General features: G+C 47.4%; 1 protein-coding gene across 10 annotated transcripts in view; it reads right to left on the bottom strand.

Moving 5' to 3' along the window:
- Positions 1–12,015: 12,015 nt before the first annotated feature.
- Positions 12,016–12,662, bottom strand: part of CNOT10 (CCR4-NOT transcription complex subunit 10) — a 54,974-nt gene continuing 54,327 nt past the window's right edge. For 9 of the 10 annotated variants that reach the window (XM_084754535.1, XM_084754534.1, XM_084754536.1 and 6 more), the window contains one exon: positions 12,016–12,453. In XM_084754535.1, the coding sequence (XP_084610661.1) occupies positions 12,299–12,453 (155 nt within the window). In that variant the 3' untranslated portion in view covers positions 12,016–12,298. Of the gene's footprint in view, positions 12,510–12,662 lie in introns of all 10 variants that reach the window. The other variant, XM_084754531.1, reaches the window with a different exon arrangement.

Raw genomic sequence — 12,662 nt, 5'->3', positions numbered from 1 at the left:
CTCAAAATAAATAAATTAAATAAATGAATACAATAAAGAGAAAACTGGGCACAGGAAGTGTGTGTGTTTAATCCCAGTGCTGAGGAGAGAAGGGCAGCAGGATTTCCAGGGTTTACTGACCAGCAAGTCTGGCCAGATGGATGAGTTTCTGGTTGGTGAGAAACCTCAGAACATAAAGTGTGAACATTCCAGTTCCAGGGGTTCTGACGCCCTCTTCTGGCCTCCACAGGCACTGCATGCACACAGTGCCTGGACTTACAACAAGGCTTTTAAAACCATACACATAAAATAAGTAAACCTAAAAGACGAAATTGAAAAAAATAAAGGGAGGAAAAAAGGTTTGGGCCGGAAGGTACAGCACAGTAGTAGAGCCTATCGCAGATGAGGTGCCATGTTTGATCCCCAGCACGGCCAAAATAATAATAAAATAATAATATCCCCTGCACTCGGGAGGCAGAGGCAGGCAGATCTCTGTGAGTTGCAGGCCAACCTGGTCTCCAAAGCGAGTCCAGGACAACCAAGGCTACACAGAGAAACCCTGTCTTGAGAAACCAAAATAAATAAATAAGTAATATCAACCTAGTGGCTTACACACACACAGTCGTGCGTGTGTACCCGCAGGCTTTTGTTTGTTTTGTTTTCTGAGACAGGGTTTCTCCATGTAGCCTTGGCTGTCCTGCTGTCCTGGACTCACTTTGTAGACCAGGCTAGCCTCAAACCCACAGCGATCCGCCTGATGGAGCACCTACTTAGCTTGCGTATGGATCTCACTTCAACTCCTCCAGAGGAAAGAAAACCCCACATGCCTGAAATCCCAGCCCTCAGTTCCTGGCTGTGTTGAATTACACAGAAAGACCCCATTTCATACGCATATACACCCCCCAGCCACAAAACCCATAATACTGCTGTTAACTCGCCAGCAGCTGGCCACCCAGGCCCTGACAGTTCCAGATCAACGCTCTGCTTCTCTGAGTGGCCCCCTCACCCGGACAGTTTCCGGTGCCTTTCCTAAGACTGGGAATATTATCTTAAACAAGCAAAGTGTCGTTATCAAAATCAGGAAATCCCATGTGGATACAAGTCTACTATCTAATCCACAGAATGTTCACATTTCATCAGTTGTCCCAATAATGTCCTTTCTGGGCTTGTTTTTCCTTCCCAGGAGCCCAAGTGCAAAGTCTTCAGGCCCCCTGGATCCAAGACAGTTCCCCCAGGCCCTCCTGTCTTCCAGGACCCTGCCATTTGGGTTGCTTTGTTGCCCCTCATATGTGTTGGAAAGTGCTCTCTCTTAGAGTCCACTGCTCACCTCTCGTCAGCAGTTCTGTGCCTCCAGGACCCAGGGGACGGGGACTCTTTGCAGGGCCTTGTAAAACCTTAAATAAACCACACGAACAAATTTCACTTTGACCACTATCTTGTTAAAATTCCTGAAAAAAGTGAACTCACTGGGCCCAAAGCACCTTAACAAAAGCCAGGCTGTGTTCTCCCGTCTCTGCCAGTCCCTCAAAGGCTTTTATGTGCTGTTTAATGATTTTTTTTTTTTTAACAAATACTTTCTCTTGCCCTTAAAGTTCGATTAATTGAATCTTAATTCAGTGGGATCGCCCTCTCAAGCAGTCCTGGGTCTGGCAGGTGGACCCTCACCGGCAGACGTAATTAGGGTTCCTATTCCAGGAGAGTGGGATTGTGACGCCCCCCCATTTTGGATCATAGTGAATAGTTCTCCTCCCTTTCTCTGCCTGCGGGAGGAAGCCTACGTGTTAGCTGTCGGGCTGGGTCTAGTCGCACCAACTCAGTGGACCTGCAGCGACTCCTCTTCTTTTGTTCCATTTTCTTTTTCTTTTTCTTTTTCAAGATTTATTTATTTATTATTATGTATACAGTGCTCTGTCTGCATATACACAGGAAGGCCACAAGAGGGCGTCAGACCTCATTATAGATGGTTGTGAGCCACCATGTGGTTGCTGGGAATTGAACTCAGGACCTCTGGAAGAGCAGTGAGTGCTCTTAACCTCTGAGCCATCTCTCCAGCCCCTTTTGTTCCATTTTCATTCCTCTGTTTCTGCTTTACAAACATTAGCTTTATTTTTACTTTCGCATATAAATGCGTCCGTGTGCAGGTGTATGCGCATGTGAGCGCAGATGCCCACCGAGTCCGGAAGAGGGAGTGGGACGCCGCCTTGGAGCCAGAGCTGCAGGAGGTTGTGAGCTGGGAACCAAACGTGGGTCACCTGGAAAAGCAGTTATGTACTCTTAGCCACTGAGCCATTTCTCCGCTCTGGTCCTGTCAGCTGTAAACTTGGGTTGGGGACATGGTTCAGTGGCTAAAAGTACTTGCCACCAAGTATGGCCTGTGCTCAACGCCTGTGACCCAGACGGTGGAGGGAAAGAGCCCCTGCTGCCACTTGACCTCTGACTTCCACGCATCCCACAGCAAACACAGATGCCCACACAGGTGCTGCCCTTTGCCTCTCTCTATGTGAGCACAAATAAATACAAAAGGTTTTGTTTTTGCTTTTTTTTTTTTATAAAATTTTATTTAAATAAAAATTTATTTTTATTTTTTTGAGATAGGGATTCTTTGTGTAGCCCTGGCTGTCCTGGAACCACCTTGCAGACCAGGCTGGCCTGGAATTTACAGAGGTCTGCCTGCCTCTGTTTCCCAAGTGCTGGGATTAAAGGCATGCACCTGGCTTATGCTGCACACGCACGCGCGCACACACACAATGTCCTGATGCTGTGACCCATGTCAGCTCAGGGAAAGTGGCGGGAGTCTGGATCAGCTTAAGCTACAAAGCAAGAAACTGTCTTCAAGGAGGTTGGAGAGATGGCTCAGCAGTCGAGGGGTTGCACTGCTCATCCTAAGGACCTGGGTTTGATTTTCAGCACCCATGTGGGCGACTCATAACTGCCTGTAACTTCTAGCTCTGGAGGGCTCCAACCCCTCTGACCGCCAAAGGTATCTGCACTCATACACACACACACACACACACACACACACACACACACACACACACACACACACAGAGTTAAAAATAAATTTTAAAAAATCTCCAGGCATGGTGGCGCATGGCTCTAATTTCAGCACCAGGGAAGCAGAAGCAGGCAAATCACTGTGAATTCAAGACCAGCCAGGTCTACAAAGCAAGTCTAGGGCAGCCAAAGCTACACAGAGAAACCCTGTCTCAAAAAACAAACAAACAGCCGGGCGTGGTGGCGCACACCTTTAATCCCAGCACTCGGGAGGCAGAGGTAGGTGGATCGCTGTGAGTTCGAGGCCAGCCTGGTCTACAAAGTGAGTCCAGGATGGCCAAGGCTACACAGAGAGACCCTGTCTCGAAAAACCAAAAAACAAACAAATAAACAAACAAAAGGGTAGGCCAGGTGGTAGTGGGATGCACCTTAAAAAAACAAAACAAAACAAAACAAAACAAGCAAGCAAAAAACTTAGTTGATGTTATTTTGTGTGCATTAGTGTCAGGATGTCAGATCCCCTGGAACTGGAGTTACAGTTTGTGAGCTGCCATCTGGTTGCCAGGAATTGAACCCTGGCCCTTTGCAGCAATAGACTGTACTCTTAACTACTGAGCCATCTCTCCAGCATATGTCCTTCTGCTTTTTTTTTTTTCCTTGAAACAGAGTTTCTCTGTGTAGCCCTGGCTGTCCTAGACTAGCTTTGTAGACCAGGCTGGTCTCAAACTCCCAAAGATCTGCCTGCCTCTGCCTCCTGAGTGGAGTGCTGGGATTACAGGCACACACCAGTACACCCAGCCTTATTTATTTATTTATTTATTTATTTATTTATTTATTTATTTATTTATTTTTAGTGGCATGTGCCTTTAATTCCAGCACTTGGGAGGCAGTGGCAGTCAGATCTCTGTGAATTCAAGGCCAGCCTGGTCTACAGAGTGAATTCCAGTCCAGTCTGGGATACACTGAGAAACCCTGTATTGAAATAACAACAATAATAATAAATCTTTAAAAGGAAATTCTCTTCAAGTAAACAAGCCAAAACAAAACAAAGAAAACCCTCAAACCAGATTGGCCAGGAACTTATATCGCTAAAGATAAACTTGAATTTCTCATTTTTTGCCTCTACCTCCTGGGTTTGTGTGTGTGTGTGTGTGTGTGTGTGTGTGTGTGTGTGTGTGTGTGTGTGTGTGTCTGCTTTTTATTTGTTTATTAAGGAGAGGGTGCTGGGTCAGAGCCCAGTTTTGTTAAGCACAGGCTCTGTCTGAGGTCTCCTCCTTGAGCTGTGTTTACTGGCTTCTATTTCCAGGGGCTTGGCTGGAATTGTCATAAGAATTTTATTTTCACTTAAAAAAAAAAAAAGCAGGGGCTGGAGAGATGGCTCAGAAGTTAAGAGCACCACCTGCTCTTTCAGAGGTCCTAAGTTCAATTCCCAGCAACCACATGGTGGCTCACAACCTTTTATAATGTGATCTAATGCCCTCTTCTGGCCTGCAGGTAAAGAACTGTATACATATTAATAAATAAATCTTTTTTTAAAAAAGTAATTGGGGAAGCTGGAGAGATAGAGAGATGGGTCAGTGATTATGAGTACTGGTAGTGGGGCTGGAGAGATGGCTCAGAGGTTAAGAGCACTGACTGCTCTTCCAGAGGTCATGAGTTCGATTCCCAGCAACCACATGGTGGCTCACAACCATCTATATGAGATCTGATTTCCTTTTCTGGTGCACAGGTGTATATGCAGGCAGAGCAATATATACATAATAAATAAGTAAATCTTAAGAAAAAAAAAACAACCCAAAACTAAAAGCTTTTATTTTTTGTTAATTATTTATCTATTTTTTAAAAAGATTTATTTATTTTTAAAGATTTATTATATATACAGTGTTCTGCCTGCATGTATGCCTGCACACAAGAAGAGGGTACCAGATCTTATTAAAGATGGTTGTGAGCCACCATGTGGTTGCTGGAAATTGAGCTCAGAATCTTTGGAAGAGCAGCAGCCAGTGATCTTAACCTCTGAGCCATCTCTCCAGCTCAGACTTATTTATTATGTATACAATATTTTGCCTGCATGTATTCCTGTGCCAGAAGAGGGCACCAGATGTCATTATAGGTGGTTGTGAGCCACCATGTGATTGTGGGAATTGAACTCAGGACCTTTGGAAGAGCAGCTAGTGCTCTTAACCTCTGACCATCTCTCCAGCTCTCCAGCCAATTTTATTTATGTATAAGTGCTCTATCTGAATATACATCTGGATGTCAGAAAGGGGGCGGGGTCAGATTCTATTACAAATGGTTGTGAGCTTCCATGTGGTGACTGGGAATTGAACTCAGGACCTCTGGAAGTGCAGACAGTGCTCTTATCTGTTGAGCCATCAAATCTTGCTTTCTTACAAGGGTTCTAGAGATCAACTCAGACCATCAGACTTGTATGGAAAGTGATTTTACCCACTGAACAATCTCCTAGATTCCTCTATGTTTGTTTGTTTTGAGACAAGGTCCTTCAGCTGGGCATGGTGGTGCATGCCTTTAGTCCCAGCACTCTGTGGCAGAGGCCAGTCTGGTCCAGGACAGGCAAGGCTACACAGGCAAACCTTGTCTCAAAAAACCAGAAACAAAACAAAAAACAAAGTCTTCCTACATTAGCCCAGCCTGGCCTTAAACTCATGGTAATAATCCTGCCTCAGTTTTCCCAAGTGCTATAGAGATTATACCAGAGAATAAAAGATCAAATGTGTGTCATGCATCATCCCCGATAACCTGTGACTAGGAAGAGGCCGACAGGCCAAGCACAGACAGATAAAACGCATGAGCCACTATCACCTGGCTTGGGATTTTATACATTGTTCTTTTATTTTTTATTTAAAAGATATATTTATTTATTTGTACAGCATTGTGCCTTATGTGTGCCTTGCATGCCAGAAGAGGCCATCAGATCACATTGTAGATGGTTATGAGCCACCATGTGGTTGCTGGGAATTGAACTCAGGAACTCTGGAAGAGCAGCCAGTGCTCTTAACCTCTGAGCCATCTCTCCAGCCCCTTTATACTTTGTTCTTATGAAAAGGTACAAAGGTAAAAGGGGCCTCTCCTCCCCTCAGGCAGGGGCAGCCATGAGGCCCTGTCTCACTTGACTTGGCAGAATAGGTAAGGACAGTTTTCTCTGTTTTGCCTGGGAAGTTAGCACATCCTTCATTTTATAGTGGAAACTGAGGTTCAGAGAGGCCAAGGACACGGTGCTCACACAGCCAGAAAGAGGGAAAGCCAGGATTCAGTGGTGAGTTTTCTATTCTTTCTCTCTTTCTTTTTCTTTCTCTCTTTTTCTTTCTTTCTTTCTTTCTTTCTTTCTTTCTTTCTTTCTTTCTTTCTTTCTTTCTTTCTTTCTTTCTTTCCTCCCCCAAGATTTATTTATTTAATGTATATGAGTGCTTTATCTACACGTACACCTGCATGTCAGAAGAGGCCACCCTCATCTGGCCTCCATAGACACATATGCAGGTAAAACACACCCAATAAATGTTTTAAATGAAAATTTTAATGTCAAATTATTATTTGAGAGTTTCATGGATGTATACCACGTATTTCAATTGTGGAAATAAACGAATAATGCAAGCTCAGTTAACAGCGATGAAACTGGGAGAATTTGGAGGGCTGGGTGGCTGGACAGACGGGTTTGAGCCGCGCTGACGCTAGGTGGCGCTCGGCATCCCGGGAGGTCCACACAGGTCCCCAGTTGCAACCAGAACCTCTGCCTCTCTCCTCCTTCCCGAGGGGGATCCCAACGGTGGCCTGTGCCACTTTGCATTGTGTCCCTTCCTCGTTGTCTCTGCAAGGAGCAGTTTGGAAGAGATTGGATGTGTCACATCGCATGCAAGATACACTGGTCACAAGGAAACAGCAGCTGGTTCACAGATGTTCCAAAGACTTGGACTTCCTTGATGGGACAGTTAGAGTAAAGATGTTTCTTATACATTAAAGGATCAACATTTAAGAATGGAGTGAAGACTCCCCACCTGCCTGCTGCCTCTGTTAGCTTTCTGAAGCTTCAGCGGAGATGTGGATGATGATGGCAAGATGTTGGCAGCTGGCCGTTGATCGGGTCCCAGAAGTTCCCAATCACGGCTTTGCTGGGGGGGGGGGGGGGGATGGAGGTGGGGGTGGGGACAGGGGCTGCTCACATGCTAATACGCCAGTGACAATCGTGCAGGGCGCCTCTGCGGGGGGGCGGGGGGGGGGTAGGCCGAAGCAGGAACAAAGCATTAGCGTTTTCTCCATCTGAAAGGGCCGCATTCCTAGGCGGGAGAGCAGCCCTCCCCATTCACACCCTGGACCACACAGAGTGCCTCTCGCGCCAAATGCTGGAAGATTCGTTTCAACTTCTCTTTTGACCCGGGCGATGCATACTAAATGTAGATATTTCCCTAAACGCCGGCTTTGACATTTAATGCGTTCCTAAGTAGTCTGAAATGTGGACGGGATTAGGAGGAGGCTAGGGGCCCACCGGGACACTCGGGCAAATCCCCCTAAATCCTCCAAGACAATTGTGTGTCACCACACGGATTCCCTTTGCCCCAAAAGAGGGGGCTAATGAACTTCACTGCCTCCTCCCGTGGCAGCCCACTCGTATCCAGCCCGAGCCTCAGCGCCCTCTCTGGCTTTGTGTGGGGGCGTTTACTGTAGGCGGGGCCAGCGGGCTTCCAGGATCTGGTCTGACCAATTATTAACACACCTCCCCTGGGTCACTGTTCAACTCACTCCACATGGCCTTGAGGGTCATGGATACTGAGTATCCTGGAAGACTGGGGCTATGTACAGGCCACCTCATCTCGGGTCCCTTGTAACACTGACAGGGCCGCGCGCGCGCGGGTCGGGGTCAGAAGACACATATTTGTGTGTTTTTGCCTACACAAGTTATATGCCCACAGAGGCCAGAAAGGGACCTTGGGTTCTGGGAATCGACCACGGCTCCTCCACACAAACAGCTTTCTAAGTCACTGAGCCATAACTCTATCTCCTGTCCTCCAATCCCCCAACCCCCAACACTCTTGAGATAGGTCTCATTAGGAATCCCTGGCTGGCTTGGAACTTGCAATGTCGACCAGGATGGCTTCAACCACCCATATTTCTTTTCTTTTTTGTTTTTTTTCCGAGACAGAGTTCTCTGTGTAGACCTGGCTGGCCTCGACCTCAGGGATCTGCCCCATCTGCTTCTGGAGTGCTGGAAGGCAGAGGCAGGTAGATCTGTGAGCAACACAGCAAGTTCCAAGCCAGGAGGAATACAGATCCCCCTTTCTTTTTGGTTTTTTCGAGACTGGGTTTCTGTGTAGCCTTGGCTGTCCTGGACTCACTTTGTAGATCAAGATGGCCTCGAACTCACAGCGATCTGCCTGTCTCTGCCTCCCAAGTGCTGGGATTAAAGGCCACCACACCCAGAGATCCCCTCTTTGAAAACTAAACTCCACTACTGCTATGATTTATGCAGCAGGACCTTGCCAGGTCCAGGCCAAAGTATACCACAATGATCACACCATGCAACAGATTTTATTCAACAGATTTATTGAGGGTGGGGTAGGTGAAAGGCCGAGAGGAGGGGAAAGGGAGGGAGGGAGGGAGGGAAAGTTTGGTGACTGGTGATGGTTAGGTTCCCTTGCTGGGCGCTGCTGGCATGGCCTGCCCTCTACCTAGGGGTGGGGCTTCCCCTCTCCCAGAGACTCACTATATAAACCAGACATTTTGGTTTCACCTCCCTCCCTTTTGCCGGCCCCTGCCCTTGCCCTTTTCCTACCTCCCTGCCCTCTCTCCTTCCCTCTCCAAGCCCAGCCCCAACCTTCTCTTCCTTTGCAGCTTCCAATAAAGCCGCATTTATACCCCAGGGAGGCAGAGGCAGGTGGATCCCTATGATTTTGAGGCCAGCCTAGCCTACAAAGGAAGTCCAGGACAGCCAAGGCTGAACAGAGAAGCCCTGTCTCGAAAAACAAAACAAAACCCTGTATTTAATTAATTAATTAATTAATTAATTAATTTTTGGTTTTTCAAGACAGGGTCTGTGTTAGCTTTGGCTGTCTTGGACTCGCTTAGACCAGGCTGGCCTCTAACTCACAGAGATCCGCCTGCCTCTGCCTCCCGAGTGCTGGGGTTAAAGGCATGCGCCACGCCCGGCAAAACCTGCATTTATATATTATAGCTTCCTCACCAATTAGCTCCTGCTTATTTAATCAACCAGTGGTGACACAGCTCAGCTGCCGAAGCTGAGTTGCTGGAGGCAGGCTGGGAGAGCGCCTGATTTCTAACAACTACAACCACACACCACTCACAACAACAAAGAAGCAAAGATCAATGAGTCTTAAGAGAGGCGAGAAGGAAAAGTCTGGGGTTTGATTCCCAATACCAGGAAAACAAAGTGAACTGCGCAGATCTGCAGAGTCCCAGCAGCTTAACAGACAATCCTTACCAGCTCCAGATGCCCTCAGGGAGCCCCTGAAAGGAAGTGCCTCCTGGGGGGCGGGATGGGGATACAGGGCAGAGAGCACTCAATACTGCAGCTGTTCAACTGTAAGGCCCAGTTCTAGGTAGTTGAGCAGCCCAAGGCATCAACCACCCTTAAAGGTGGGTAGTGACAACTCATTCTGGGGAGTGGACATGAATGCTGTGGAGGAAGAGAAGTGGGAGGCTGAAGGTGGACACGGAAAGGTCAGTGCTTCTGGGGTGGAGGCCAGAGAGCTACAGCTCAGCTGCAGAGTGACTGACTGGACCGTGCAAGGTGCTAGGCTCAGTCTTCACTACAGTGGTAGTTTGCATAAGAATAGCTCCTATAGACTCATATACTTAAATGCTTGGTCATTAGGGAGTGACACTACTTGAGAGGGATTGGGAGGTGTGGGGAGGTGGGAGGAAGTGTGTCACTTGGGGTGGGCTTTGAGTTCCCTCCCCTCCCTTCCACCTCTAAGGACATGATCAGGATGTAGCTCTTTTGTTTTGTTTTGTTTTTCAAGACAGGGTTTCTCTATGTAGCCTTAGCTGTCCTGGACTTGCTGTGTAGACTAGGCTTGCCTCGAACTCAGAAAGATCTGCCTGCCTCCGCCTCCCAAGTGCTGGGATTAAAGGCGTGCACCACCACGCCCAGCACTTCATACTGCTTTTTAAATTTTTTTTTTTATTTTTATTTCATGTACATCGTGTCTTGCCTCCATGTTTATCTGTGTGAAGGTGTCAGACAGTTGTGAGCTGCCAAGTAGGTGCTGGGAATTGAACCCTGGTCCTCCTCTGAGCCTCCAACAATCACTTACTCCTCCCACTGGATGCTAACAGTAGGTTAGTAAAGTTGGGCATCATGGCAGACACCTGTAATCTCAGCATTTGGAGGCTGAGGTGGGGTGGGGATGGCCAGAGTTCATAGTGAGATCCTGCCTCAAAAAACATGGTGGCTCAGAGCTTAAGAACAGTTATTGAGTAAGGCATTGTGCACTGTAGTGCTAGCACTTGGTTGGACCTTCTTGAGTTCAAGGCCAGCTGGGTCTACATAGTGAGACCCTGTTTCAAACAAACAAGAACATTGCTCTTACAGAGGACCCAGATCAGTTCCCAACACATATACAGTGGTGGCTCACAACCAACTGTCTGTAAGGTAAACCAACTCCAGAAGAACACTTATACACGATGGCCAGAGTTCAGTCTAGTCCTCAGTTCATAACATTCTTTTTGTTTTTCGAGACAGGATTTTTCTGTGTGTCCTTGGCTGTCCTGGACTTGCTTGGTAGACCAGGCTGGCCTTGAACTCATAGTGATCTGCCTGCCTCTGACTCCTGAGTGCTGGGGCTTTTAAACTTTTACATTCTTTTGTCTGCTTGTTTTTCGAGATGGGGTTTCTTTGTATATCCTTGGCTGTCCTGGAACTCACTCTGTAGACCAGGCTGGCCTCAAACTCACTCGCCTGCCTCAGCCTCCCAGTGTTGGGATTAAAGGTATGCGACACTACCTCCTGGCTTAAAATTTTAAATTCTTGCCTGCATTTTGAACTTGGTAGGTAGCCAAGGTAGACCTTGAATTCCTATTCCTACCGCTTTCTACCCGCTTTGTGGTGGATTATGGTAGTGCAGGCCATCAAGTCAGGGCCCTGTCCATGCTGGCAAGCGTTCTTCATTGGTCTGCAGTGATCCTGAACTGGCTGCTAAGGCTCCTGAGAGTCGTTAGGAGCCTTATCCATCGGAAGCAGCCCAGATTAGAGCCGTGTCTGTCAGTAGCTTTGCTTTCTTTCTTTCTTTTGTTATGTTATCTTTTTGTTCGTTTGCTGCCTTGAGATAGTGTATCACAGCCTTGGCTGGCCTGGAGATAGTGTATCACAGCCTTGGCTGGCCTGGAACTCACTATGTAGAACTCATAGACACTGGCCTGCCATGCCTAGCTATTTGATTGTGCATTTCATCTGTGCAGGTGTTTGCAGAGCCCAGAAGATAGTGTCAGAAACTCCTGGGGCTGGAGAGCCAAGGGCAGTTGTGAGCCATGTGGCTGTGGGGAACAGAACTTTGGTTCCTTGTATGACTAGCAAGTGCTCTTAACCACTGAGCCATCTCGTAAATGATTCCTAGTGTATTAGTTCTCTCCTTTAAACCCAATTATATCTTGTAGTGTTTGAATGAGAATGACCACAAAGGCTCACAGACTTGAATGCTTGGTCACTGGGGGTGGCCTTTGGAGTCTGAAATGCCCACACCAAGCCCAGAGTCTCTCTTGACCCATGGTCCAGAATGCAGCTCTCAGCCCCAGTACCGTCTGTGCCGCACGTTCCTCGCCGTGATAACGGACTAACCCTCTGAACTGTAAGCAAGCTCCAATTAAATGACTTCACTCCTACATTGCCTTGGCCACAGCATCTCTTTGCAGCAACAGAACAGTGACTGAGACAGACCCCGTAGGTGAGCTTGAACTCACTTCCTTTGGGCCAAAGCCTGCTTCTGGACTGGCTAGAGCTTATATTAATTTCAACTTTGACATTAAATCTGCTGCTAAACTATACCAACAGCTGTAAGAAAGACTACAAAACTGTTCTGATAAGAACATGTTTTAATGCCTAGACAGACATGCCACACAATGGTTCACAATTAAAAGCCTATCAGAGATTAAATAAAAACTGAAAGTGAGTTTATGAGTCCTTAATTTTAAGTAAGCCTCTGGCAAAAAACCCAGTGGGGTTTGAAATCAGTCTCAACTTGTCTTCAAAACCAGCACCTTTGCCACTGTATTCTCTTTATTGGCTTTCCTGTAGGACAACCGAAAGGCCACTGAACATGCCCTGGACCTCAGGTAACAGTTCCCTCCAAGCAAGCTCTCACTTCCTCTGCACGGTGGTGAATGCAGGCATTTGGATGGGCTGGATAGGGTGCACAGGCTGGAACACCGGCTTCTTCCTCACGTCAGAGTGCGCCTTTACTGCAGGCAGCAGCTGGTTCCTCTTGATCATCTGCAGGGCCAGCTGTGTGTTACCTAGAAAACCGCTGCCTATTAGAGAAACCCAATGCACACAGCAAGGCGCTGGAAGCCTGAAACGGAGACGAAGAAGGCCAGACAGCTCTGGTCTGCAGCCCTGGCTGTACAGTGTAACAAGGGGTGGACGCCCGGGCCACACATTCTCACTTACGTGATGTGTGGTGTGGTTGGGTGACATCCTGCTTTGTCTTGTGCTAGGGTTTAAA

Source organism: Acomys minous (assembly GCF_964271855.1).
Source record: "Acomys minous genome assembly, chromosome: 13".
NCBI classification, from domain to species: Eukaryota; Metazoa; Chordata; class Mammalia; order Rodentia; family Muridae; genus Acomys; species Acomys minous.
This window is presented reverse-complemented; position numbering and strand designations above follow the sequence as displayed.